The sequence below is a fragment of the Bolinopsis microptera genome, chromosome 5, assembly GCF_026151205.1.
Source record: "Bolinopsis microptera isolate Bmic1 chromosome 5, MBARI_Bmic_1.0, whole genome shotgun sequence".
Taxonomy (NCBI): domain Eukaryota; kingdom Metazoa; phylum Ctenophora; class Tentaculata; order Lobata; family Bolinopsidae; genus Bolinopsis; species Bolinopsis microptera.
Genome location: NC_087076.1, coordinates 18,052,069 through 18,078,366, shown reverse-complemented (window position 1 = coordinate 18,078,366; position 26,298 = coordinate 18,052,069). Strand labels below are relative to the sequence as shown.

Sequence of the window (26,298 nt, the reverse complement as noted above, 5' to 3'; positions counted from 1 at the left end):
ACCTGATGGTAATCTTGTCGGTTCAAAAAAATAACCAACAGAAAACTTGTTATGGACGATTAAAATCAGGTGTTTTTACACATGTCGTATATGCTATCCTGTCACCTAGCCGCAACTTGGAAAAATGTAATTGATATGCCCCATATTATCTCAGCTTGTGAAGCAATTACGACGGAGCTATTTTGGGATTGCGGCAGAATTACCAAGCCTAGCTCACTACCCAAGTTTCGAGTATTTTTGAAGAATTCGCAAATTTACACTTCATGATCTCTTTAACATGATTCATGTTCCTTCTCCTCCTTGTATGTTATCTCTCCTGTATCGTGGTTCATCACCAAGCGATTTCTTGCTGATCTATCGAATATGTTCTGAATGTTCCATCTGTTGTTTATTAGAGCTCTAAACCTGGATTAAGTACAGTTAATACCGCTATTTCATTGCTACTTTTATTATTTAAGTAATTTTGCGCGATATTCTGAAATAAATAATTGTTTGCGCATGGTGCTGAATTGACCTAGTGAATTGTTAATTTCACCATGTATCCCACTAGGCACTAATTGATAGCATATTATAATTATTATTTCGAGTTAATATTACTATTTTGCACAGATCTGTGTCAGGTTGCATAAACAATAAACATATATGGTTACATAGAAATATACACGATTTTCAAATTCAATATGGAATTTACTGGGCGGCGCTCGGCCTGTCACTCCGCCATATCTGCATGCTTATAAACAGTAAAGACTGGGGTCCCCAGATTGTATGGAATATGATAATACACGCCATCACGGATCGGGAAATTGAGCGGTCATCCACAAAAGAAAAGCTGCCGCATTTCTTGTTTATTTAGTGGTAGTGTCATGAAGTCTTTCTGTAATTTAAACTTCAAATCACAAGTCATTGACTCATTGTTGGTCACATTATGGGACTTTTTTTATATTTTAAAATCTTTTGAATCATATTTTTTAAATGATTTTTTAAATCATATTTTTTAAATCATACTTATCAAACCTTCCTGCTGCTCGTCTCCTTTTTTCTGAGTAGTCCTCGCCTTTAACTGCTATCTTTGACGGACGAGCGTGGTCTACTTTCACATCCGGGCAAAGTGCAACTTTCATGCCAGCTGCTTTCAGTCTAATAAATATATCCTTGTGTTCCAATATCATTAGCTCTGGGTCCCATCCTCCTATATCCAATATCTCTTTGGTTCGTGCCAGAAATACGTTTGAAGTAATATCGCATCTGACACAACTTGGATGGTTTGGAATTGTTTGGTTGATAATTGTGCAAGCTTCATGGTAAACTCCCAGTCTACGGTTTGCCTTGTTCTCGTTGAAATGTCCAAATTCAAGGTATGAAGTAAAAACGATTACCTTGTAAGCAGCTGAGGCCACAGTGACGTCGGTAGTGTCCAGGATTTCAACAAGTTTATCGAGTTTTGTGTATTCATTGAACTTGATGTCATCATCAAGAAGGAAGAAGTACTTAGTCTTGACCTGCATAACAGCCAAATTTCTCCCTCGAGCTATACCGAGATCTTCATTTTTACTCACTTCGTACTGTAATAAGGGATACTCTGCAATTTGCTGATATATTTCATCCGGGTAATCGTTTGGTCCGTCGTCGTATGCAACTATCGGGAGATCGAACCCCAGACTGTCTCTCACTGATCGAGCTAGACGCAATATAAGATGTGGTCTTCTGGTTGTTTTTACTGCAAGTGTCACACATTCCCACAGATTTGTACATCTTCCCACCTGGTCAGGTGGCAGGAGTTTCACCGGCTCTCTTTTGTTGAACCCACACGCTTTAAAGTCACATGAACTATTTGGAGGTACAACGGCCATCTTTAACAATTTTCTGTCTTCTTGAAAAACATCTTCCTTCATCAGTAGCATTCTGGAAGCATGCTTATTACAAAGTGTTAATCCAACAGGATCCTCCAGACAAGGACTTGTTGTAACGTTCAAATCGTTCCTCTCTGACATTGGTGTGATGCACAGCTCTTCATTCTTCACGATACGCTGTATGTAAAGCATTTCATCTTTGTCTTCTGTAAAGAACGATTCTGTGACATCAGAGCAATCTATAAGTTCCAGAAATTTGGCATTATCATGGCTTTTGTAGTTTACACATCTTCCAGTTCTCTCGTATATCAGACGATTATCCATCGTTAGACTGAACGCCTGAGAGTATATTTATTAACGATGACAAAAATTGACCTTCATTCATTTTTATTTTAGTTATGGTGGCAATATGGTTAGTAGTTCAACTTTCAATGTTTTTGATTAGGTCCCAAAAATAGTCAATTAGTATTATCTTCTGCATTTTGTGGAAGAAACATAAGTTGACACTAAGTCTCACCTGCTGTAAATTAGGATCACAAAACTGTACTGTCAACTTTTCTCCGTCACTAGAGTCTATACATCTACCTTCATACCATAATCTTAATCGATGGTTGTGGAATATGTAACCACTAATATTGGTATGAATACTGATATTTTTGGAGTTTTCCCTTGTTTCTACTGGAAAAGAAACCATTAGCTTGTTTTCTTTAGTCGAATTTCCTAGGAATGCAAGATCGTATACTATCCCACTCCTCAAATTGTAAAAGATAAAAATGATCATCAAAACCACGAGGACTAATTTGATTAGATGCTGCCATCGAGTTAATGTTGACTTTATTTTGCGAACGAGACTCATATCTTTTGCCACCTAAAAATAGGATTTGATATATTAAGATAATTTTGAAAGAAAAATATAAAATTAGGGAGGGGGACCGTTTCTAAAAATTAGGATCTGTAAATGACACCAATATCTTTTGCCACTTAAAAATAGAACTTGATATAAGATAACATGCAACCACATAAAGTTAATAGTTTCTTGGCCATTTGATGACCCTCAACGTCAATTATTAACCACTTATAATCTTTTCATTTATGCACATCGACCTGCATTTCATAGTAGAAGGCTTGACATTTTTTGGGGTCCTTTCCAAGGTTTTTAGAAACAAACAAATCCGACTATCCGAGCCCAAAACTTCAGACTGGCGAAGTTGCTCTTTTGGCCCCGCCCACTTGTCTTATATTCGTATATACACAGTAATTTCAGCTCCTGAACATTGCACAAACTTTTGTGAAGGCTCAAATTGACCGCAATGGCCACAATCATATAGAAATTATGCAACAATCTATGCCGAAAATGCCTTATGATGGATTTATTAGTCTAACTGATTTTGGCCATGTGTGCACTGGCCAAATTTTGCTAACTTTTGATATAAAAATGTAAGATACTTCTAGATGTGTTTGAACTAACTGCATGGCCGGGGAATAATGGGACATGGTCGTTAGGTATGGTAAACTAGAGTATAAGCTCATTTATATCAGATTATTGAAACTATTTTTCATCTTGGTGTAAGTTCCAACTACAAAGTGCGGTAGCTCCAGTCTTTATCAGTGACGTTTGATTTATCATATTGTGATAATTAAATATGATATTATATATAATTGATCTTGTGAACACTTAATTGATCGGAAAATTTGCTAAGGCAAACAAGCGAATAGAAAGGACAAATCATTATTGACAATATTAACACTAATAATCAATGCTGATCAGCTGATTAATTAATACAGTAAGTACGCTGTAAAATGTAGAATTATTAATTTATTACGAATGAAGTTCTAGCAAGACAAACTTAGGTAATATGACTAAGACTAGTATCTCTATGAGTACATGCCTCGCTTTTGTTAACTAAAAAGCTTGCATATGTGTAATGTGTATTATTGAACCAGCTGATGAGGTAGATCTTGAAAGAAGAATAGTTGTAGGTTCTATATTCTTACTGGAGTTCGAGATTGGGTGGTTTTATCTGATTGGAGGATAGCTTTTAAGTTTTCAAGTGAAATAATGGAGACACGACTTATGTCTTAGAACAGATCTGGTTATTTTCTCGAGGTCTGCTTAGAAAGTAATTTGGTGGGAGTTAAAATTACACTCTGATTAACGGTTCACATATTCACATATGAGTACAAACTAGACCGTTACAACAATTAACATTCTACTATGTTGTTGAAGTACAAACTTTGAAATTTACAAATTGAAATTTAAAGTATCCAGTTAAGCTATTCCCTCAAATAAGCAGCTGAAGCCACAGTGACATCAGTAGTATCCAGTGCAGGGTTTTGACAAGTTTATCGAGTTTGTGTATTCTCGTCGAGATGAAAGAAGTACTTAGTCTTGACCTGCTTAACAGCCAAATTAATTCCTCGAGTTATAGCGAGATCTTCATCTCTGTAATAAGGGATACTCTGCAATTTGCTGATGTATCTCATCAGGTTAATCATAGAAAATACTATTATGTAATTGTATGGAATAAATATAATTTATAATGTATATATCGTACAGCAGCAACAATACAAACAAATCGGATAAAAATACGAACATTTAATTAAGTTGAAATTCATAGCGTAAAAATAGCCAACTTAATGAAACTTAAACTTATACAAACATTGGGTCTGATTCAGGGATCGACCGGGGACGAAATTTAGCCGGGGCCGGGACCAAGTTGAATCAGCCGGGGCCAGGATTAACCGGGATTTTGAAATGTTGCCAAGGCCGGGGCCGGGATTGGCTAAAATATGCCGGGGCCGGGGCCGGGATTTTTTTAATCTAATTTTGAAATTTTTTGAAAGTTTCCGGAAACTGTTATGACAGAATCGAGACAGAGCGAAGACGAAACATCGGACATAGATATTTAGGACACTGAAGCTGGCACCGGAAACGAGTAGTCATCTGTGATCTGATGACTATCATCATCATCTGCATTGAGTCGGCCTCACCCTCTACTGTTTTTTGCTCCTGAACTGAATTGTTTGACGTTTGTACTAGTTATATGAAAGACGGTACACGAACACATGACTTAACTCGAACTTTTCAATCAACCTCGAACTTTTTTAATTAACATTAATATTTTACATTCTTTGTAAATTCAAAGTTGAAATTTTCTGAATATCAAACTGGAATGATGTCAAGTCCTCGTATTTATATTTTTCACTCGATCTCATGTTACCGAACATTTTGTGTTTAATTTAAGTCTAAAAATCAAGATAAATTCTGATAATCTATCGGTTTGAATTGAGGCAGAAAATACGAGAAATCCCGGCAAAAATTGACAAAAACAGCCGGGGCTGGGATTGGGGGCCGGGGCCAGGATTTTGAAAATTATTTTGCCGGGGCCGGGGAAAAAACACAAATCCCGGCCGTATCCGGGGCCGGGGCCGGGATCCCGGTCGATCACTGGTCTGATTCACTACTTAAAGAAACTTAAACTGCAAACAAACGACAAGACTGATTTATATTATACAATGATATTCATATAAGAAAGAACACGATAATTAAAAAGGGAAATATTGAAATAGGCCAAAAATTTAAAATTGACCCTTTAGGTATCCCAAACAGAGAACAGCTCTTATTTGACCCTAGAGCAACAATTATCAGCAGGTAATCCCTGCTCTATTCTGGAGAGGTTAGGAATTTTAGTTGAAACCATTCTATCCTGAAAGATTTTCTATTCTGAAAGAGTTGGCGACCTTTTTAATGGCAAAGATATCAGCCGGACGTCTAAAAGTCAGGTCTCGAAAATGCAATTTTTGTTTGACAATAATTAGCATCCACGTTCCTTCTCCTCCTTGTATGTTATCTCTCCTGTATCGTGGTTCATCACCAAGTGAGTTCTTGCCGGTCTCTCGAATAGTCTATGAATGTTCCATCTGTTGTTTATTAGAGCTCTAAACCTGGATTAAGTACAGTTAATACCTCTGTTTCAACGCTACTTTTATTATTTAAGTAATTTTGCGCCGTTATTCTGAAATAAATAATTGTTGGCGCATGGTGCTTAATTTACCTAGTGAATTTTTAATTTCACCATGTACCTATCCCACTAGGCACTAATTGATAGCATATTATAATTATTATTTCGAGTTAATATTACTATTTTGCACAGATCTGTGTCAGGTTGCATAAACAATAAACATATGGTTACATAGAAATATACACGATTTTCAAATTCAATATGAAATTTACTGGGCGGCGCTCGGCCTGTCACTCCGCCATATCTGCATGCTTATAAACAGTTAAGACGGGGTCCCCAGATTGTATGGAATATGATAATAGACGCCATCACGGATCGGGAAATTGAGCGGTCATCCACAAAAGAAAAGCTGCCGCATTTCTTGTTTATTTAGTGGTAGTGTCATGAAGTCTTTCTGTAGTTTAAACTTCGAATCACAAGTCTCGAACTTCGAACTCATTGTTGGTCACATTATGGGACTTTTTTTATAAATTAAAATCTTTTGAATCGTATTTTTAAAATAATTTTTTAAATCATACTTATCAAACCTTCCTGTTGCTCGTCTCCTTTTTTCTGAGTAGTCCTCGCCTTTAACTGCTATCTTTGACGGACGAGCGTGCTTTACTTTCACATCCGGGCAAAGTGCAACTTCCATGCCAGCTGCTTTCAGTCTAATAAATATATCCTTGTGTTCCACTATCATTAGCTCTGGGTCCCATCCTCCTATATCCAATATCTCTTTGGTTCGTGCCAGAAATACATTTTGAGTAAGATCGCATCTGACACAACTTGGATGGTTTGGAATTGTTTGGTTGACAAGTGTGCAAGCAGTATGGTAAATTCCTAGTTTACGGATTGCCTTGTTTTTGTTAAAATATCCAAATCCAAGGTATGCAGTAAAGTTTATCCCTACATCGTAAGCAGCTGAGGCCACAGTGACATCGGTAGTGTCCAGAATTTCAACAAGTTTATCGAGTTTTGTGTATTCATTGAACATGATATCATCATCATTAAGGAAGAAGTACTTAGTCTTGACCTGCATAACAGCCAGATTCCTCCCTCGAGCTATACCGAGATCTTCATTTTTACTCACTACGTACTGTAATAAGGGATACTCTGCAATTTGCTGATTTATTTCATCAGGGTAATCGTTTGGTCCGTCGTCGTATGCAACTATCGGAAGATCGAATCCCAGACTTTCTCTCACTGATTCAGCTAGACGCAATATAAGATGTGGTCTTCTGGTTGTTTTTACTGCAAGTGTCACACATTCCCACAGATTTGTACATCTTCCCACCTGGTCAGGTGGCAGGAGTTTCACCGGCTCTCTTTTGTTGAACCCACACGCTTTAAAGTCACATGAACTATTTGGAGGTACAACAGCCATCTTTAACAATTTTCTGTCTTCTTGAAAAACATCTTCCTCCATCAGTAGCATTCTGGAAGCATGCTTATTACAACGTGTTAATCGAACAGGATCCTCCAGACAAGGACTTGTTGTAACGTTCAAATCGTTCCTCTCTGACATTGGTGTGATGCACAGCTCTTCATTCTTCACGATACGCTGTATGTAAAGCATTTCATCTTTGTCTTCTGTAAAGAACGATTCTGTGACATCAGAGCAATCTATAAGTTCCAGAAATTTGGCATTATCATGGCTTTTGTAGTTTACACATCTTCCAGTTCTCTCGTATATCAGACGATTATCCATCGTTAGACTGAACGCCTGAGAGTATATTTATTAACGATGACAAAAATTGACCTTCATTCATTTTTATTTTAGTTATGGTGGCAATATGGTTAGTAGTTCAACTTTCAATGTTTTTGATTAGGTCCCAAAAATAGTCAATTAGTATTATCTTCTGCATTTTGTGGAAGAAACATAAGTTGACACTAAGTCTCACCTGCTGTAAATTAGGATCACAAAACTGTACTGTCAACTTTTCTCCGTCACTAGAGTCTATACATCTACCTTCATACCATAATCTTAATCGATGGTTGTGGAATATGTAACCACTAATATTGGTATGAATACTGATATTTTTGGAGTTTGCCCTTGTTTTAACTGGAAAAGAAACCATTAGCTTGTTTTCTTTTGTCGAATTTCCTAGGAATGCAAGATCGTATATTATCCCACTCCTCAAATTGTAAAAGATAAAAATGATCATCAAAACCACGAGGACTAATTTGATTAGCTGCAGCCATCGAGTTAATTTGGATTTGATTTTGCGAACGAGACTCATATCTTTAGCCACCTAAAAATATAATTTGATATATTAAGATAATTTTGAAAGAAAATATAAAATTAGGGAGGGGGACCGTTTCTAAAAATTTGGATCTGTAAATGAGACAAATATCTTTTGCCACTTAAAAATAGAATTTGATATAAGAAAATATGCAACCACATAAAGTTAATTGTTTCTTGGCCATTTGATGACCCTCAGAGTCAATTATTAACCACTTATAATAGTAGTATGTAATATGGTACCGCTGTATCACCTAAAAGTGAGGCACCTGATTTTGTGTATAATTACGTAATTTAACCCTAATTAGTGGTGATTTTTGCTAATCCTAATTGTTAATTGTATACACTAACCCTAATTAGGAGCGTTTATTCCTCATTAACATTTGGCTAATTTGGGGAGACCATACTATTACACTGAGGCTAACCCTAGATAACAATTATGTAGTGTGTACTGTAACTTGGACACTGCGTATGTTGCATGAGAATTGAGAAAGTATATACAATAGTTATTGTCAGAAGCTTTTAAGCACACCTGTTCATATTATATAAAGGAGCAAGTGCTGGGGGAGCATTTTGCACATCTAATCACAACCTTTATATACTTTCTAATGGAAAAGTCATTATTTGTAATACGGGAGTATCATGTAAGTGTTAACTTGTGACACACAGAAAGTTTTTTCTTATTACCTTTTAGCTTTCTAATAAGGACTGATGTTGACCTTTGGGGATATTTCTAAGTTGTCAGACCGTGAACTAAGAGAGAAGTTAATACCTAAACCTGGATCTAGTACTGAGACTCCGAGGAAAGTATACAAGGTGCAATTGTTTAACCTAAAGCTCGATTTTCTGGATCAGGATTAAGTTGAATACTGACCCATGATTGCATCTGTATGGATACTCAAAGTCACAACACCTGTTGATGTGACAAAAGAATCAGCCAGTTTTGATGAGTTGCACTTGAAATATCTTATCGATCAATTTGATACATCTGACCGAATGAATTATTATTATTGTGTGTCAACAGTATGACATAGTACACAGCATGCAGTATAGGAGAGCAGCAAATTAATCAATCGTGTTAATATGAGTGAACATTATTTTAAATAATGTGTTAAGATCACTAAAACAGTAAATTTCTCAACCCCCAATAAATCGGCTATATAAGGAACTCATAAACAGGATCATTTCATAATTAACGCGCTACGATACGCTTCATTGTTTTTTTTAGAGCTTATTAACTTTTGTGACATCGCGTAAAACAAAACAAAAAACGTCCTATATAAAGGGGGACTCTATACAGTTTAAGTCACTTCACGTTTGACTAGTAACGCTATGTCAAAGATGGTGTACTCCCACAAATGTAACCATTGTTACAAGTCTTTTAAAACTTCACGAAGCTTGGCGTCACACAAATACAAATTTCATTCTGACACACGTTCAGTTAATAAAGACTGCAGAAATCTTGATAATTTTTCTATCAATAGTGATATTGAATCAGTCTCTGTAACAAGTGAGACATCAGTTTCATTAGCTCTACGTGAATTGAAAGATCTCATGAAAATTGTACAACAAAGAAACGACAAACAAGAGGACAAATTGAGAGAATTGGATGCTAAGATATTCTCGCTGGGGTATAGTAAACGTGATGATCTTCCTACACCAATGAATTACAATCACGACAACACCAATGAGATAAAGTGGGAGACTAAAAGACAATCTGAACGAATAGGAGATCTTGAAAGAAAAATAAAAAGATTAGAGCAATCTTGTGAAGATGAAATGGATCAATCGTTTGTCAAAACAGTGGAGGATGCAACCAACGTTCAGCGATTATTCCAAAGCAATGACGTGGGAGCAATCCAGAAACAAATAGTAGCTCTAAAGAATGGAGTTCTTTTACTTCTTGACAATTTTGATCATAGTCCTGAAATAGAAAACCTGTTGCGACGAATATATGATGCTTCATTTAAAGAGGCTCAAGAAATCGTGCACAAAAATTTCTTTGCTCTACAAAAAGCTTTTACTTCTGTCTCGTTTGAGCAAAAACCTAATTTTGAAAATGAAGATGAATCGGACGACAACGAAGAATCTCAAAATGATGAGACTACAGGTCAAACTGAAAACGATGATTCAGAAGGTTCAAGCAACGAAATAGAGGAAGAAAATTCAGCTGATGAGACTCAGACAGAATATTATACTAGTGATAATTCAGACATTGAAGATTCGAATTGAAGAAAGGGACTATGGATAATTGATTACTCAATATTCGACTTTTCTTTCTTTTTTTTTTAATTTAGAATTACGTATTAATTTAAAAATATTGTAGCGAGGGATTTTTTTAAATTGTTATTCGATATATTCAATTCTTTTTAGTATTTAAAAAAAAAACTATTTCTTTTATTAATATTGTCATGAAATACGCAAAAGACTAAACAAACTTCATAAATCAATTTCAATTTGCAAATAAGTAAAACATATAGATAATTCCACAATATAGATGCAAAAACCATAAACCCGGTGATATCACCCATATCACCCGGTGATATCACCCATATCACCCGGTGATATCACCCGTATCACCCGGTGATATCACCCGTTAAAACATATAGATAATTCCACAATATAGATGCAAAAACCATAAACCCGGTGATATCACCCATATCACCCGGTGATATCACCCGTATCACCCGGTGATATGTTATTTTCCTGCTACTTTTGATCATTCAAAATGATAAAATTTAAGAAAAAGCTGCCCGGACGAGCTCAGTGTACATGCTTTGTTAGTTATTACAGCGTGGTTACTATGTTCATATATATTGGAACAGTGCATATAATCGAAAGTATGCATCCAGACATGTGTATGTGTTCGACCAGAGTTCGTTTCAAAGTTTACAGCTCTCACACAACTCAGTTTAGTGGGCATTCCCATAATTATTTGAGATGGAAATGAGTGGAGAGAATGCTCTCCTGATTCCGTATTTTCTCGGGAGCCAACCCCGAACAGTGATATAGCTGACTCATGGTACTGGAGATAGGCTAAGATCTCTCTAACCGAACCGTCAGCATCAGCCATATCACAGAAATTTTTGTGTGTTTTTGAGTTTCGTAAGAGCTGCAGACCCTGGATTCGAACCTAGGACCTTCAGATATTTTTATTCATTTCAAGCTTTCAAGGTGGGAAATTAGTGCTCTGAGCTAATTCCAGGCCATCCCAGTTAGAATTCATGTGTACTTATAGACTGAAATAACGATACAATGAGCAATGTTTGTCTAATGACTGGCCCTCAGCAAGGCTCGAACACTCTACCTCGAGGCTAATTAGTAGAGTGATCACAGCTGCACGCCACGGGAGGGCCGTATGAACTAAATAACATTGCTTTATATACGTCATGTATAGCTTCCATCTTTGTGAGGCACTACGTTTGTTGCATACAAATATATACAATAGTTATTGTCATAAGCTTTTAAGCACACCTGTTTATATTATATAAGGGAGTAAGTGCTGGGGGAGCATTGTGTACATCTAATTACAACATGTTTATATGTTGACTGATGGAAAAGCCCTTATTTGTAACACAGGAGTATCATGTGGGTGCTATGTTGTAACACACGTTTATCGTCAAAAAAATTATTTCGAGATGGCAATCAATTCTCAAAACCAAAGAGTTTTTTGTTGTTGTCGTGAGCGTGTTAATTTTGTATGTGCTAGCTAAATTTAACTAGAGTGTACAGTTTAGGACAACACCTGGTTGATATGGTACTGTAAAGTAACCGTCCTGTAAGTACTCTCTATAAATTACATTTCATATCAAACAGTCAGTGTAATACGTGATCGAGTACACTATATATTTATCAGCTTCTACATTTTGTTGACATGTATTTCTTTTAAGAAAGTTACATTTTTATCAATTCACTTTAGTTTTATTTGATTCTTAAATTAAGTAAATATCTGTCAAGTACAAACACAGCTGTTGCCGTAACTTTACTTTACAATGACGGTACAATCTTGGTACTACTGAGTAACCGTCCTGAAAAGTGCTTTCTCATTACGTTACCATATCAACCAGGTGTTGTCCTAAACTGTACACTCTAGTTAAATTTAGCTAGCACATACAAAATTAACACGCTCACGACAACAACAAAAAACTCTTTGGTTTTGAGAATTGATTGCCATCTCGAAATAATTTTTTTGACGATAAACGTGTGTTACAACATAGCACCCACATGATACTCCTGTGTTACAAATAAGGGCTTTTCCATCAGTCAACATATAAACATGTTGTAATTAGATGTACACAATGCTCCCCCAGCACTTACTCCCTTATATAACACACATAACCCCGGCATGCGCAGGGATTATATTTCAATTTTTCCCGCGACGCGCGGGAAAAATTTATAATAATTTCGAGTGCGAAGCACGAGGGATTATTATGAAAATAACCCCGACGTGCTTTAGCACGAGGGGTTATTTTAATAATATTATATATTAATAATATTATATATGGGCAATTTCATGAAACATGAACAAGGAGGGGAAAAAATAAATTTCAGTTATGAAACTAGCTTTGATTGGAGTCTGAAAGATAAGATCATAAACTGTTAGACACAAAAAACCGCTTATAAATATCTCACTTCGTTTCTGTGTTATCGCGTTTTCAAAATACCCATAAATTGTCATGTTTTACAGGCCAAAACTACTCTATAATAAAAGCTGTTTACTAAAAAGAGATTGTTGTAATATTCATTAATTCTTGATCCGTAAAGGTGCATACCACTTCACTGAAGCTGTATGCAAAATTTGGGACTCAAAATTGAAGCAGATTCGGAGCAATGCTATTCTACTTTCTCCTGTTTTTAGTGTAAATTACTATACATAAAAAACAAAAAAGTTTTCTGCTGGCCACATTTCATGTTATTTCTTGCTGAAATCTTGCTAAAACAAGCTAACTCTGATGTCAAGACATAATGTACTTGTTTATTTAGATCCATAGATATCAGATCATGTCAATACCAGCGTCAAGTAAGTTACATGTCAAGTAATTTACGTGTCAAGTAATTTACACATATGCTTTTTATTCAGTAATAGTAGTAAAACACAACAAGTAACGATTGTCAAACAGAATAAAAGTTATTTAAAAGTGATAATAGATTGGTTCTGGTCAGAATTTCATTAAAGAAATCTATAAAAATGGTTAAAAATGGTTAAAAATTGACTTTTCGAAAATAATACTTTACTTTACAGAAAATCCAGTGGCCTGCTTGAACACAAATTTTTGAGCTGGGAAACATTCGTACATTTACGCCCACCTACCTACTCTGTATAACTGGGCTAACTGTGGACCCAATCAGTGGATCAATCAACCAATTAAGGGGGCCGGGGGTCTCCATCAAAATTCCCTCGAAATTGACTTTTTAGTTGTTTCTGATAGAAGGGAGTGATATCTATCAGATGCTTTTGGTCCCATGGAAAAATATTATTCCTAGCCGAAATTATTGTCGGTCAAAGGTCAGCACTTATGTGTAATTGTATTGCGCAAGCGATTTTCAATCACGTGTCCTGAAAATCGAGTCTAAAAATCTATCTTCTCCTACATTTTTTGAGCAATCACCCTGAAACTTTCAGGATATGTTCTAGAGATAATTTAAAAGAGATGAGCCAGACAGAATTTTGAGATAGACCTTTAAACATATTTTATTCGATTTTGAAAATCTTGGACCTCGTTTTTTGACGATTTTTTGAGGTCCAAGATTTTCAAAAATTGAAAATCGCTCGCGCAATACAATTACACATAAGCGCTGACATTTGACCGATCATAATTTCGTCTAGGAACAATATTTTTCCATGGGACCAAAAGCATCTGATAGATATCACTCCCCTCTATTAGAAACAACTATAAAGTCAATTTCGAGAAAATTTTGATGAAGGCCCCCCGGCCCCCTTAATTGGCTTATGATAAACTGATATATCATTATTAATCATATATTACATAGTTCATACACTTAGCAAACGAATTAAAGACAAAGGGGCAGCTTTAAACAGTTAAAATCAAAGGATTGTGTAACAGTGTAAACTACTTGACACAAAAGAGTAACTTACTTTACAAGGAACAAAGGCTTCTACAGAACACAGCTATTAACCATTTACCAAAACAAACCCTTTCCAGTACAGGCAAGACATTTGCCAGTGTGCATGAAAAATATTTAAATGTTTACTCTCACACCTGGGCACGAAATGAGATTTCAATACACGTTGGTCAGGAATGTCAATTTGTGCCCTGTAATTTACTTTACATTTTCAAACGTGCCTCACTCAAAAGCCATAGCAGTTGGAGTAAAAATCTTAATATAGCTGTGTGTGGAGTACATAGGAGATGTTTCATGCAATTTATCATGATTCTGTTATGTTTGTGTAATGCTTGAGAGTCAGAATAAGGCCAAATTTTTGTGCAAAGTGTAATTTACTTTACGTGAAATCGCCCATATATATATTAATAATATAACTTAAGCGTGCCGGTGTTATGTGTTATAAACCCCTCCGGGTTAGTGCTAGGACCAACAAATTTGACATTTTACTCTTAATTCTAGCTATATGAGATCATTATGGAAAATATGAAATGGAATTGGGGACTTCCAAATAAATACAACTAAGGTACTATGACTTTTGAAATTGGCGTTATATTTAAACACTATTCCTCAGTCAGAACGTTGAATGAATATGAATATCGATAAGGGGCGTCGAGTTAAGCCTGGCAAGCGATAAAAGCTAATAATGATATCGTGTCATGAAGTTCATCAAAGTAGACGACTATAATACATGGCTTATATCAAACTCGACAAAATTAACCGAACCGGACAAAATCAAATGTAACCGTCGAGACAAGTTTTGGAACTGGTCCAATTAATGTAAGAGTTTAAGTAATGTAGTGTGCTGGAGTTTTGCCAGCGCCTGCAATTAGACCGATACGTAGATCGAGTGTATTTATAGTTCTTACGTTAAGCCATAGGTCACGTGACATTTTTTACCAATGCGCGTCGTAGTAGTTAGTCACGTGATACACGTCATCAAAACACGTGACAGTACGCGGTTGAAATTCTCATGGAATATCAAAACAAAACAAATCTTGTTGAGCCAAATTAGCGGGGCGGGATTATAAAAGCTGTGCCGGGGTTATTTATTTAGCGGGAAAAAACTAACAGCGGGAGCCGGGATTATCAGAATCTATTTAGCGGGAGCCGGGATTATCAGAATCTTATTCTATCCCGGAGGGGTTTATAATATGAACAGGTGTGCTTAAAAGCTTATGACAATAACTATTGTATATATTTGTATGCAACAAACGTAGTGCCTCACAAAGATGGAAGCTATACATGACGTATATAAAGCAATGTTATTTAGTTCATACGGCCCTCCCGTGGCGTGCAGCTGTGATCACTCTACTAATTAGCCTCGAGGTAGAGTGTTCGAGCCTTGCTGAGGGCCAGTCATTAGACAAACATTGCTCATTGTATCGTTATTTCAGTCTATAAGTACACATGAATTCTAACTGGGATGGCCTGGAATTAGCTCAGAGCACTAATTTCCCACCTTGAAAGCTTGAAATGAATAAAAATATCTGAAGGTCCTAGGTTCGAATCCAGGGTCTGCAGCTCTTACGAAACTCAAAAACACACAAAAATTTCTGTGATATGGCTGATGCTGACGGTTCGGTTAGAGAGATCTTAGCCTATCTCCAGTACCATGAGTCAGCTATATCACTGTTCGGGGTTGGCTCCCGAGAAAATACGGAATCAGGAGAGCATTCTCTCCACTCATTTCCATCTCAAATAATTGTGGGAATGCCCACTAAACTGAGTTGTGTGAGAGCTGTAAACTTTGAAACGAACTCTGGTCGAACACATACACATGTCTGGATGCATACTTTCGATTATATGCACTGTTCCAATATATATGAACATAGTAACCACGCTGTAATAACTAACAAAGCATGTACACTGAGCTCGTCCGGGCAGCTTTTTCTTAAATTTTATCATTTTGAATGATCAAAAGTAGCAGGAAAATAACATATCACCGGGTGATACGGGTGATATCACCGGGTGATATGGGTGATATCACCGGGTTTATGGTTTTTGCATCTATATTGTGGAATTATCTATATGTTTTAACGGGTGATATCACCGGGTGATACGGGTGATATCACCGGGTGATATGGGTGATATCACCGGGTGATATGGGTGATATCACCGGGTTTATGGTTTTTGCATCTATATTGTGGAATTATCTATATGTTTTACTTATTTGCAAATTGAAATTGATTTATGAAGTTTGTTTAGTCTTTTGCGTATTTCATGACAATATTAATAAAAGAAATAGTTTTTTTTTAAAATACTAAAAAGAATTGAATATATCGAATAACAATTTAAAAAATCCCTCGCTACAATATTTTTAAATTAATACGTAATTCTAAATTTAAAAAAAAAGAAAGAAAAGTCGAATATTGAGTAATCAATTATCCATAGTCCCTTTCTTCAATTCGAATCTTCAATGTCTGAATTATCACTAGTATAATATTCTGTCTGAGTCTCATCAGCTGAATTTTCTTCCTCTATTTCGTTGCTTGAACCTTCTGAATCATCGTTTTCAGTTTGACCTGTAGTCTCATCATTTTGAGATTCTTCGTTTTCGTCCGATTCATCTTCATTTTCAAAATTAGGTTTTTGCTCAAACGAGACAGAAGTAAAAGCTTTTTGTAGAGCAAAGAAATTTTTGTGCACGATTTCTTGAGCCTCTTTAAATGAAGCATCATTTATTCGTCGCAACAGGTTTTCTATTTCAGGACTATGATCAAAATTGTCAAGAAGTAAAAGAACTCCATTCTTTAGAGCTACTATTTGTTTCTGGATTGCTCCCACGTCATTGCTTTGGAATAATCGCTGAACGTTGGTTGCATCCTCCACTGTTTTGACAAACGATTGATCCATTTCATCTTCACAAGATTGCTCTAATCTTTTTATTTTTCTTTCAAGATCTCCTATTCGTTCAGATTGTCTTTTAGTCTCCCACTTTATCTCATTGGTGTTGTCGTGATTGTAATTCATTGGTGTAGGAAGATCATCACGTTTACTATACTCCAGCGAGAATATCTTAGCATCCAATTCTCTCATTTTGTCCTCTTGTTTGTTGTTTCTTTGTTGTACAATTTTCATGAGATCTTTCAATTCACGTAGAGCTAATGAAACTGATGTCTCACTTGTTACAGAGACTGATTCAATATCACTATTGATAGAAAAATTATCAAGATTTCTGCAGTCTTTATTAACTGAACGTGTGTCAGAATGAAATTTGTATTTGTGTGACGCCAAGCTTCGTGAAGTTTTAAAAGACTTGTAACAATGGTTACATTTGTGGGAGTACACCATCTTTGACATAGCGTTACTAGTCAAACGTGAAGTGACTTAAACTGTATAGAGTCCCCCTTTATATAGGACGTTTTTTGTTTTGTTTTACGCGATGTCACAAAAGTTAATAAGCTCTAAAAAAAACAATGAAGCGTATCGTAGCGCGTTAATTATGAAATGATCCTGTTTATGAGTTCCTTATATAGCCGATTTATTGGGGGTTGAGAAATTTACTGTTTTAGTGATCTTAACACATTATTTAAAATAATGTTCACTCATATTAACACGATTGATTAATTTGCTGCTCTCCTATACTGCATGCTGTGTACTATGTCATACTGTTGACACACAATAATAATAATTCATTCGGTCAGATGTATCAAATTGATCGATAAGATATTTCAAGAGCAACTCATCAAAACTGGCTGATTCTTTTGTCACATCAACAGGTGTTGTGACTTTGAGTATCCATACAGATGCAATCATGGGTCAGTATTCAACTTAATCCTGATCCAGAAAATCGAGCTTTAGGTTAAACAATTGCACCTTGTATACTTTCCTCGGAGTCTCAGTACTATATCCAGGTTTAGGTATTAACTTCTCTCTTAGTTCACGGTCTGACAACTTAGAAATATCCCCAAAGGTCAACATCAGTCCTTATTAGAAAGCTAAAAGGTAATAAGAAAAAACTTTCTGTGTGTCACAAGTTAACACTTACATGATACTCCCGTATTACAAATAATGACTTTTCCATTAGAAAGTATATAAAGGTTGTGATTAGATGTGCAAAATGCTCCCCCAGCACTTGCTCCTTTATATAATATGAACAGGTGTGCTTAAAAGCTTCTGACAATAACTATTGTATATACTTTCTCAATTCTCATGCAACATACGCAGTGTTCAAGTTACAGTACACACTACATAATTGTTATCTAGGGTTAGCCTCAGTGTAATAGTATGGTCTCCCCAAATTAGCCAAATGTTAATGAGGAATAAACGCTCCTAATTAGGGTTAGTGTATACAATTAACAATTAGGATTAGCAAAAATCACCACTAATTAGGGTTAAATTACGTAATTATACACAAAATCAGGTGCCTCACTTTTAGGTGATACAGCGGTACCATATTACATACTACTTATAATCTTCTCAATTATGCACATCGACCTGCATTTCATAGTAGAAGGCTTGACATTTTTGGGGTTCTTTCCAAGGTTTTTAGAAACAAACAAATCCGAGCCCAAAACTTCAGACTGGCGAAGTTGCTCTTTTGGCCCCGCCCACTTGTCTTATATTCGTATATACACAGTAATCTCAGCTCCTGAACACTGCACAAACTTTTGTGAAGGCTCAAATTGACCGCAATGGCCACAATCATATAGAAATTATGCAACAATCTATGCCACAAATGCCTTATGATGGATTTATTAGTCTAACTGATTTTGGCCATGTGTGCACTGGCCGAATTTTGCTAACTTTTGATATAAAAATGTAAGATACTTCTAGATGTGTTTAAACTAACTGCATGGCCGGGGAATAATGGGATATGGTCGTTAGGTATGGTAAACTAGAGTATAAGCTCATTTATATCAGATCCTTCAAACTATTTTTCATCTTGGTGTAAGTTCCAACTACAAAGTGCGGTAGCTCCAGACTTTATCAGTGACGTTTGATTTATCATATTGTGATAATTAAATATGATATTATATATAACTGATCTTGTGAACACTTAATTGATCGGAAAATTTGCTAAGGCAAACAAGCGAATAGAAAGGATAAATCATTATTAACAACATTAACACTAATATAATAAATCAATGCTGATCAGCTGATTGATTAATACAGTGAGTACGCTGTAAAATGTAGAATTATTAATTTATTACGAGTGAAGTTCAAGCAAGCCAAACGTAGGTAATATGACTAAGACTAGTATTTTCTATGAGTACATGCCTCGCTTTTGTTAACTAAAAAGCTTGCATATGTGTAATGTGTATTATTGAACCAGCTGATGAGGTAAATCTAGTAAGAAGAATAGTCGTGGGTTTTATATTCTTACTGGAGTTTGAGATTGGGTGGTTTTATCTTATTGGAGGATAGCTTTTAAGTTTTCTAGTGAAATAATGGAAACACTACTTAGAGTTTAGACCAGATTTAGTTATTTTCTTGAGGTCTGCTTAGAAAGTATTTTAGTGGGAGTTGAGAGTAATACTTTTTTAAATTTAAGATTTTTTTTAAAAAGTTCACTCTGATTAACGGATCACATATTCCCATGAGTACAAATAAAACTCTAGACCGTTACAACAATGAACATTCTACTCTGCAGTTTGAGTACAAACTTTAAAATTGAAAGTATCCAGTTAAGCTATTCACCCATATATAATAATATAAGCAGCTGAAGCCACTGTGACATCGGGTAGTGACATCGGTAGTGTCCAGGATTTCAACAAGTTTATGGAGTTTTGTGTATTCATTGAACTTGATGTCATCATCAAGAAGGAAGAAGTACTTAGTCTTGACCTGCTTAACAGCCAAATTCCTTCCTTGAGTTATAGCAAGATTTTCATTTTTACTCACTACGTACTGTTATAGGGGATACTCTGCAATTCGCTGATGTATCTCCTCAGATTAATCAGAGAAAATAATTGAATTAAATTGAAATTCATAGCGTAGAAATAGCCAACTTATGCAAACATTGAGTCCGATTCACTACTTAAAGAAATTGAAACTGCAAACGACAAGACAGATTTATAAATCTGTATCGTTTAAGGACACGTTCATTTGAGTTTGAGGATATTGGTAAATATAACTTATAAGTGACCCTATTAAAAGGCACAGTGTAGTTGACTTTGTCACACTATGAAATTACATAAACCATTGATGGTTAGTATAATCGTCTTATCCTCTAGGCTAACTTTGTCACATAACGATATCTTAATCAGGTGATAAGATATCGCTTAAATACGGCCGGCACGGAAATGGTTACATTGTCACACTATAAACATGTGACGGAGTAAATATGGACCCCTTGCTGCCGTTTTTGACCAAATTTTTGAGTGTCCAGTTGATTGGATGGGTACATATGACCATCACCTACATATTTGACGACTTTTTTCGTTGGATGGTGCACTCAGGTTTACTCTGTCACACATTAAAGAAAATATGTGATGAATGTTTAGGGTACCCTGATAAGCAATGCTGAGTAGTGTAGGTTTATTTGATGGCCTGAAAGTGCTGGGAATTGTTATTATATCATATAATAGTCGTAAGGAATTAAAACACAGAAGGCACAACCAAGTTTACTTTGTCACATAATCTTGATGATATCTGAACATGTGTGAAATTGAACAAATAATGATATACCAGCTTAAACCCCTTATATTACATACTATGGATCAAACAACACTGCTAGTATCATGCACCAGTCACATGAATCATTATCAGGTGGTAATATGTTAACAGTGTCACAATTAAACTACCACAACATGGTCAAAATAGGGTAATTTCGTCACAAAAAATGTATTATAACTCTGTTAGCTCCTTGCTGGCAAAATAACTAGTTTATCGAAAAATTTTTGATGATTAAGTTACATAGTAAGATAGTATTCTAATAGAGGTAAAGTTCTTCAAAATAGGGGCAAGACATGTTTACTTTGTCACATCAGTTATTATAAGAGTTAGGTAATCGTCATCAGATTAAAAGATATTTTTCGTAGTTTGGATCGATTAATATACCTATAATAAAGCATCCTATGCCAATTTTAACGTGCACTATCTTGATATTGTTGGGGCAGGGAAAGTTAATTTTGTCACATTTTCAGTGTCATTGACAAATTAATCTAAAATTGTTAAAATTGAGCTCTGATGTTCTGGACAATATTCTTCCAATCCTTTCTGAAAGAATGTTGAATTCTAATAGTATTATAGATCTTCAAAGTAGGGGCAAGACATGTTTACTTTGGCACATCAGTTACTATAAGAGTTAGGTAATCGTCATCACATTAACATATATTTTGTAGTTTGGATTGATTTATATAGGCAATAAAGCATCCTATGCCAATTTTAACACACTATCTTGATATTGTTGGGGCAGGGAAAGTTAATTTTGTCACATTTTTAGTGACTTTGACAAATTTAACCTAAAATTGTTAAACTTAAGAATGTTGAATTCTAATAGAGGTATAGAATATAGATCTTCAAAATAGGGGCAAGACATGTTCACTTTGTCACATCAGTTATTATAAGAGACTATTTCATTCTATAATCATTGTTTTTAACCTATTTACTATTTCGTATAATTTTTGTGACAATGTAAACATCAACTGATCTTAACTTGCATCAACTACATTGTCATTATATAAAGTTTTCCCGCCTTTCAAACCCAAAATCAAATATAAATAATTCGCCCAAAATTTAAAATTTCATATATTGTGACAGAATTAACCTCATTTCCCAATAACCAAGTGCCTGTATTAGCTAACTATTCAAAAAAATATATTTTAGGGCTATGATTGGTAGAGCAACCATCAAATAATGAGTTGAAAGGGTTTTTAGGACACCTCATAGTAGAATAGAGGTATGGTATCATTAGTGTGACAAAGTTACCCATATATTGCCTTGTAACCGTTCGATCCGTGCCCATTGACCAATGTTGTATCATAATTGTAAGATTGACCTAATTTACTATATTTCAGACCAAGGAATAATGATTAGACAACTGCAATTAACTAAGTCACACAAAATGTGACATTTGAAACATTATAGTGCCTAACAACAATAGATTTTCTTTCTGAGCGGTGCATATGGGAGTATGGGTTACGTGGCTAATGTTCAGAACTTCTGAAAGTGCTAGGTTAATAGATGTCAAAATTAAGCCACTATCGTCGAAAACGCCATTATTTTTGTTTACGAATATCCTCAAACTCAAATGAACGTGTCCTTAAATACAATACAATGATATTCATATAACTATGAGAAAGAACACGATGATTGAAAAGGGAAATAATTAAATAGACCCAAAATTGAAAATTGACCCTTTAGGTATCCCAAACATATAACAGCTCTTATTTGACCATTAAAAATATAAAACCATTAACATGATCCACGTTCCTTCTCCTCAATGTATGTTATCTCTCCTGTATCGTGGTTTATCACCAAGTGATTTCTTGCCGGTCTCTCGAATATGTTCTGAATGTTCCATCTGCTGTTTATTAGAGCTCTAAACCTGAAATTAGTACAGTTAATACCTCTGTTTCAACGCTAATTTTATTATCAAGTACACATGTAAGGCTGTCATCTAACCATTTAGGAATTTCTTCACTAAATATATCAGATTTTTTCCCGATCCAAGGACAAGGGTTAGCGAACGAGGTTTTTTCGTATATGGTAGCTTGTAACGGTTGTGCGTACATACATACATACGTACGTGTCACCCACGTTCTTAACTAGACTATACAAAGTTATTTTGCGCGATATTCTGAATTAAATAATTGTTGATTATGTCGCTGAATTAACAAAGTAAATTGTTAATTTCACCATGTACATAGCACCTATCCCACTAGGCACTAATTGATAGCATATTATTATATTTGGTCTCAATGAGAGGTCTCGACTGCCTAGGCATCAAACCTTGGCAATCGGTAATTTTCCTCTGGCCCGGAGTCGGCTGACCTTAGGGACCAGAGGATAAAGGCGTAGAGACTGTGTGTATCTACAAAAGTGGTTATTTTTACAAGAGAGAGGGCTTGCAACGCAAGGGAAGAAAAACGGAAGAAACAATCACAAAGATATATTATTATTGTTATTTCGAGTTAGAACTTAGTATCACTGTTTTGCACACATCCGTGTCAGGTTGCATAAACAATAAACATATGGTTACATAGATATTTACACGATTTTCAAATTTAATATGGAATTAACTGGGTGGCACTCGGCTTGTCACTCCGCCATATCTGCATTTTTCATGCTCATAAACAGTAGACTGGGGTCCCCAGGTTGTATGGAATATGATAAAATACGCCATCACGGATCGGGAAATTGAGCGGCCATCCACAAAAGAAATCTTTATTTAGTGGTAGTGTCATGAAGTCTTTCTGTAATTTAGATTTTAAGTCACAAGTCATTGTTGGTCACATTTAGGGACTTCTTTTATATTTAATCTTTTGAATCATATTTTTAAAATCAGACTTTTCAAACCTTTGTCCTCCTCGTCTCCTTTTTTCTAAGTAGTCCTCGCCATTTGTTGGACGAGCGTGCTTTACTTTCACATCCGGGCAAAGTGCAACTTTCATGCCAGCTGCCTTCAGTCTAATAAATATATCCTTGTGTTCCACTATCATTAGCTCTGGGTCCCATCCTCCTATATCCAATATATCTTTGGTTCGTGCCAGAAATACGTTTTGAGTAACATCGCATCTGACACAACTTGGATGGTTTGGAATTGTTTGGTTGACAATTGTGCAAGCTCCATGGTAAGCTCCATGCTAAGTCTACGGCATGCCTTGTTCACGTTGAAATGTCCAAATTCAAAGTATGAAGTAAAGCCAGATACCAAGTAAGCAGCTGAGGCCACAGTAACATCAGTAGTGTCAAGGATTTCAACAAGTTTATCGAGTTTTGTGTATTCAGTGAACTTGATGTCATCATCAAGAAGGAAGAAGTATTTAGTCTTGACCTGCATAACAGCCAGATTTCTTCCTCGAGCTATACCGAGATCTTCATTTTTACTCACTACGTACTGTAATAAGGGATACTCTGCAATTTGCTGATATATTTTATCAGGGTAATCGTTTGGTCCGTCGTCGTATGCAACTATTGGGAGATCGAACCCCAGACTGTCTCTCACTGATCGAGCTAGACGCAATATAAGATTTGGTCTTCTGGTTGTTTTCACTGCAAGTGTCACTTATTCCCACAGCTTTGTACATCTTCTCACCTGGTCAGGTAGCAGGAGTTTCACCGGCTCTCTTTTGTTGAACCCACACGCTTTAAAGTCACATGAACTATTTGGAGGTATAACAGCCATCTTTAACAATTTCCTGTCTTCTTGAAAATAACCCTCCTCCATCAGTAGCATTCTGGAAGCATGCTTATTGCAACGTGTTAATCCAACAGGATCCCCCAGACAAGGACTTGTTGTAACTTTCAAATCCTTCCTCTCTGACATTGGTGTGATGCACAGCTCTTCATTCTTCACGATACGCTGTATGTAAAGCATTTCATCTTTGTCTTCTGTAAAGAACGATTCTGTGACATCAGAGCAATCTATAAGTTCCAGAAATTTGGCATTATCATGGCTTTTGTAGTTGACACATCTTCCAGTTCTCTCGTATATCAGACGATTATCCATCGTTAGACTGAACGCCTGAGAGTATATTTATTAATGATGACAAAAATTGACCTTCATTCATATTTATTTTAGTTATGGTGGCAATATGGTTAGTAGTTCAACTTTCAATGTTTTTGATCAGGTCCCAAAAATACTCAATTAGTATTATCTTCTGCATTTAGTGGAAGAAACATAAGTTGAGACTAAGTCTCACCTGCTGTAAATTAGGATCACAAAACTGTACTGTCAACTTTTCTCCGTCACTAGAGTCTATACATCTACCTTCATACCATAATCTTAATCGATGGTTGTGGAATATGTAACCACTAATATTGGTATGAATAATGATATTTTTGGAGTTTGCCCTTGTTTTAACTGGAAAAGAAACCATTACTATTAGCTTGTTTTCTTTAGTCGAATTTCCTAGGAATGCAAGATCGTATACTATCCCTCTCCTCAAATTGTAAAAGATAAAAATGATCATCAAAACCACGAGGACTAATTTAATTAGCTGCAGCCATCGAGTTAATGTTGATTTGATTTTGCGAACGAGACTCATATCTTTTGCCACCTAAAAATAGGATTTGATATTTTTTCAATTTTTATTAAATACTTTTCAAATTTTACAGAGTACAGCAATAAATGAATATAAAATAGTATCGTTCAAAATATCGCCCCCATCTGTAAAATATGATGGGCAACCAAACACGGTAAACACATAGTGAACTATGTCCGCAATTACTTGGACCCAATACATCAGTTTAATCTAAATCCAAAAATTTATGAAAAACTTTTTAATAACAAACAAATCCATGGTGAATAACTGTGGATATAGAGTCAAAATTGGTATTTCAATATGTCAAATTCCATATACATTAGATACAAGTCTGATATGGTCATCAATGTGTGAGAAGGTGTGTTGGGGAAGTGTGATATGATGTTGAACGTATAGTAAGGTAAATAGAAAAAATAAAAATACAAAAAATAATATGGGGAGCAAAGATATTAGGCTAGACTGTTGCTTCACTATCCAATAAACATTTCCATAGATGCTTAGTGACCTCAGATTTGAAAAGACTAGTAGACACAATCTGTCTTACCTGTAAAAGGAGTCCATTCCACAGTATATGGGTTCTGCAGAAAAATGATTTTGCCAGTGGACTATTTGAGGTACAGATTGTGTGTGAATTCTGACTGAACTTAGGTAAAATTCATGACACAATAGACAGACTGTCGAGGTGGCAACGTCTTAGTCGAGAAGTGCCCTGATATAAAGAGAGATAGTGAGGCAGCGATACAGGAATTAAATTGTTCAAAACTTGGTGGAAAAAAATAAGATCATTTAAGTCAAACTTTTGAGACAAAGGAAGAATGTCGACAAGCTTGCACTTTTTGACATATTGCTCAGGTGGATAACTGCGGCTCTCTTCAAACAGAATCCATTTAATAGCTAGGCGCTCTTAATATTAAGAGAATTTTGAA

General features: G+C 35.7%; 2 protein-coding genes across 2 annotated transcripts in view; both read right to left on the bottom strand.

The window, feature by feature from the left end:
- Positions 1-25,461, bottom strand: part of LOC134814978 (exosome complex component RRP45-like) — a 112,171-nt gene extending 86,710 nt beyond the window's left edge. Inside the window, exon 1 of the mRNA XM_063823371.1 lies at positions 25,451-25,461. The gene's annotated coding sequence lies outside the window, so the exon portion shown is untranslated. The remainder of the gene's footprint in view (positions 1-25,450) is intronic.
- On the bottom strand, positions 273-1,850 carry LOC134815507 (beta-1,4 N-acetylgalactosaminyltransferase 2-like). Its single transcript, XM_063824046.1, has 2 exons — positions 1,015-1,850; positions 273-405 (listed from the first exon to the last, which is right to left on the bottom strand). The coding sequence occupies exons 1-2, from the start codon at positions 1,848-1,850 to the stop codon at positions 273-275; spliced, it is 969 nt and encodes a 322-aa protein (XP_063680116.1).
- Positions 25,462-26,298: the final 837 nt, after the last annotated feature.

Bases quoted from the DNA above. Each gene is read 5' to 3' on its own strand.
- LOC134815507 (XM_063824046.1), bottom strand. From the start codon at position 1,850: ATGGCCGTTGTACCTCCAAATAGTTCATGTGACTTTAAAGCGTGTGGG. The intron at 406-1,014 runs GTTTGATAAGTA...TACTTAATCCAG, and splicing joins AGGAGACGAGCAGCAGGAAG to GTTTAGAGCTCTAATAAACA.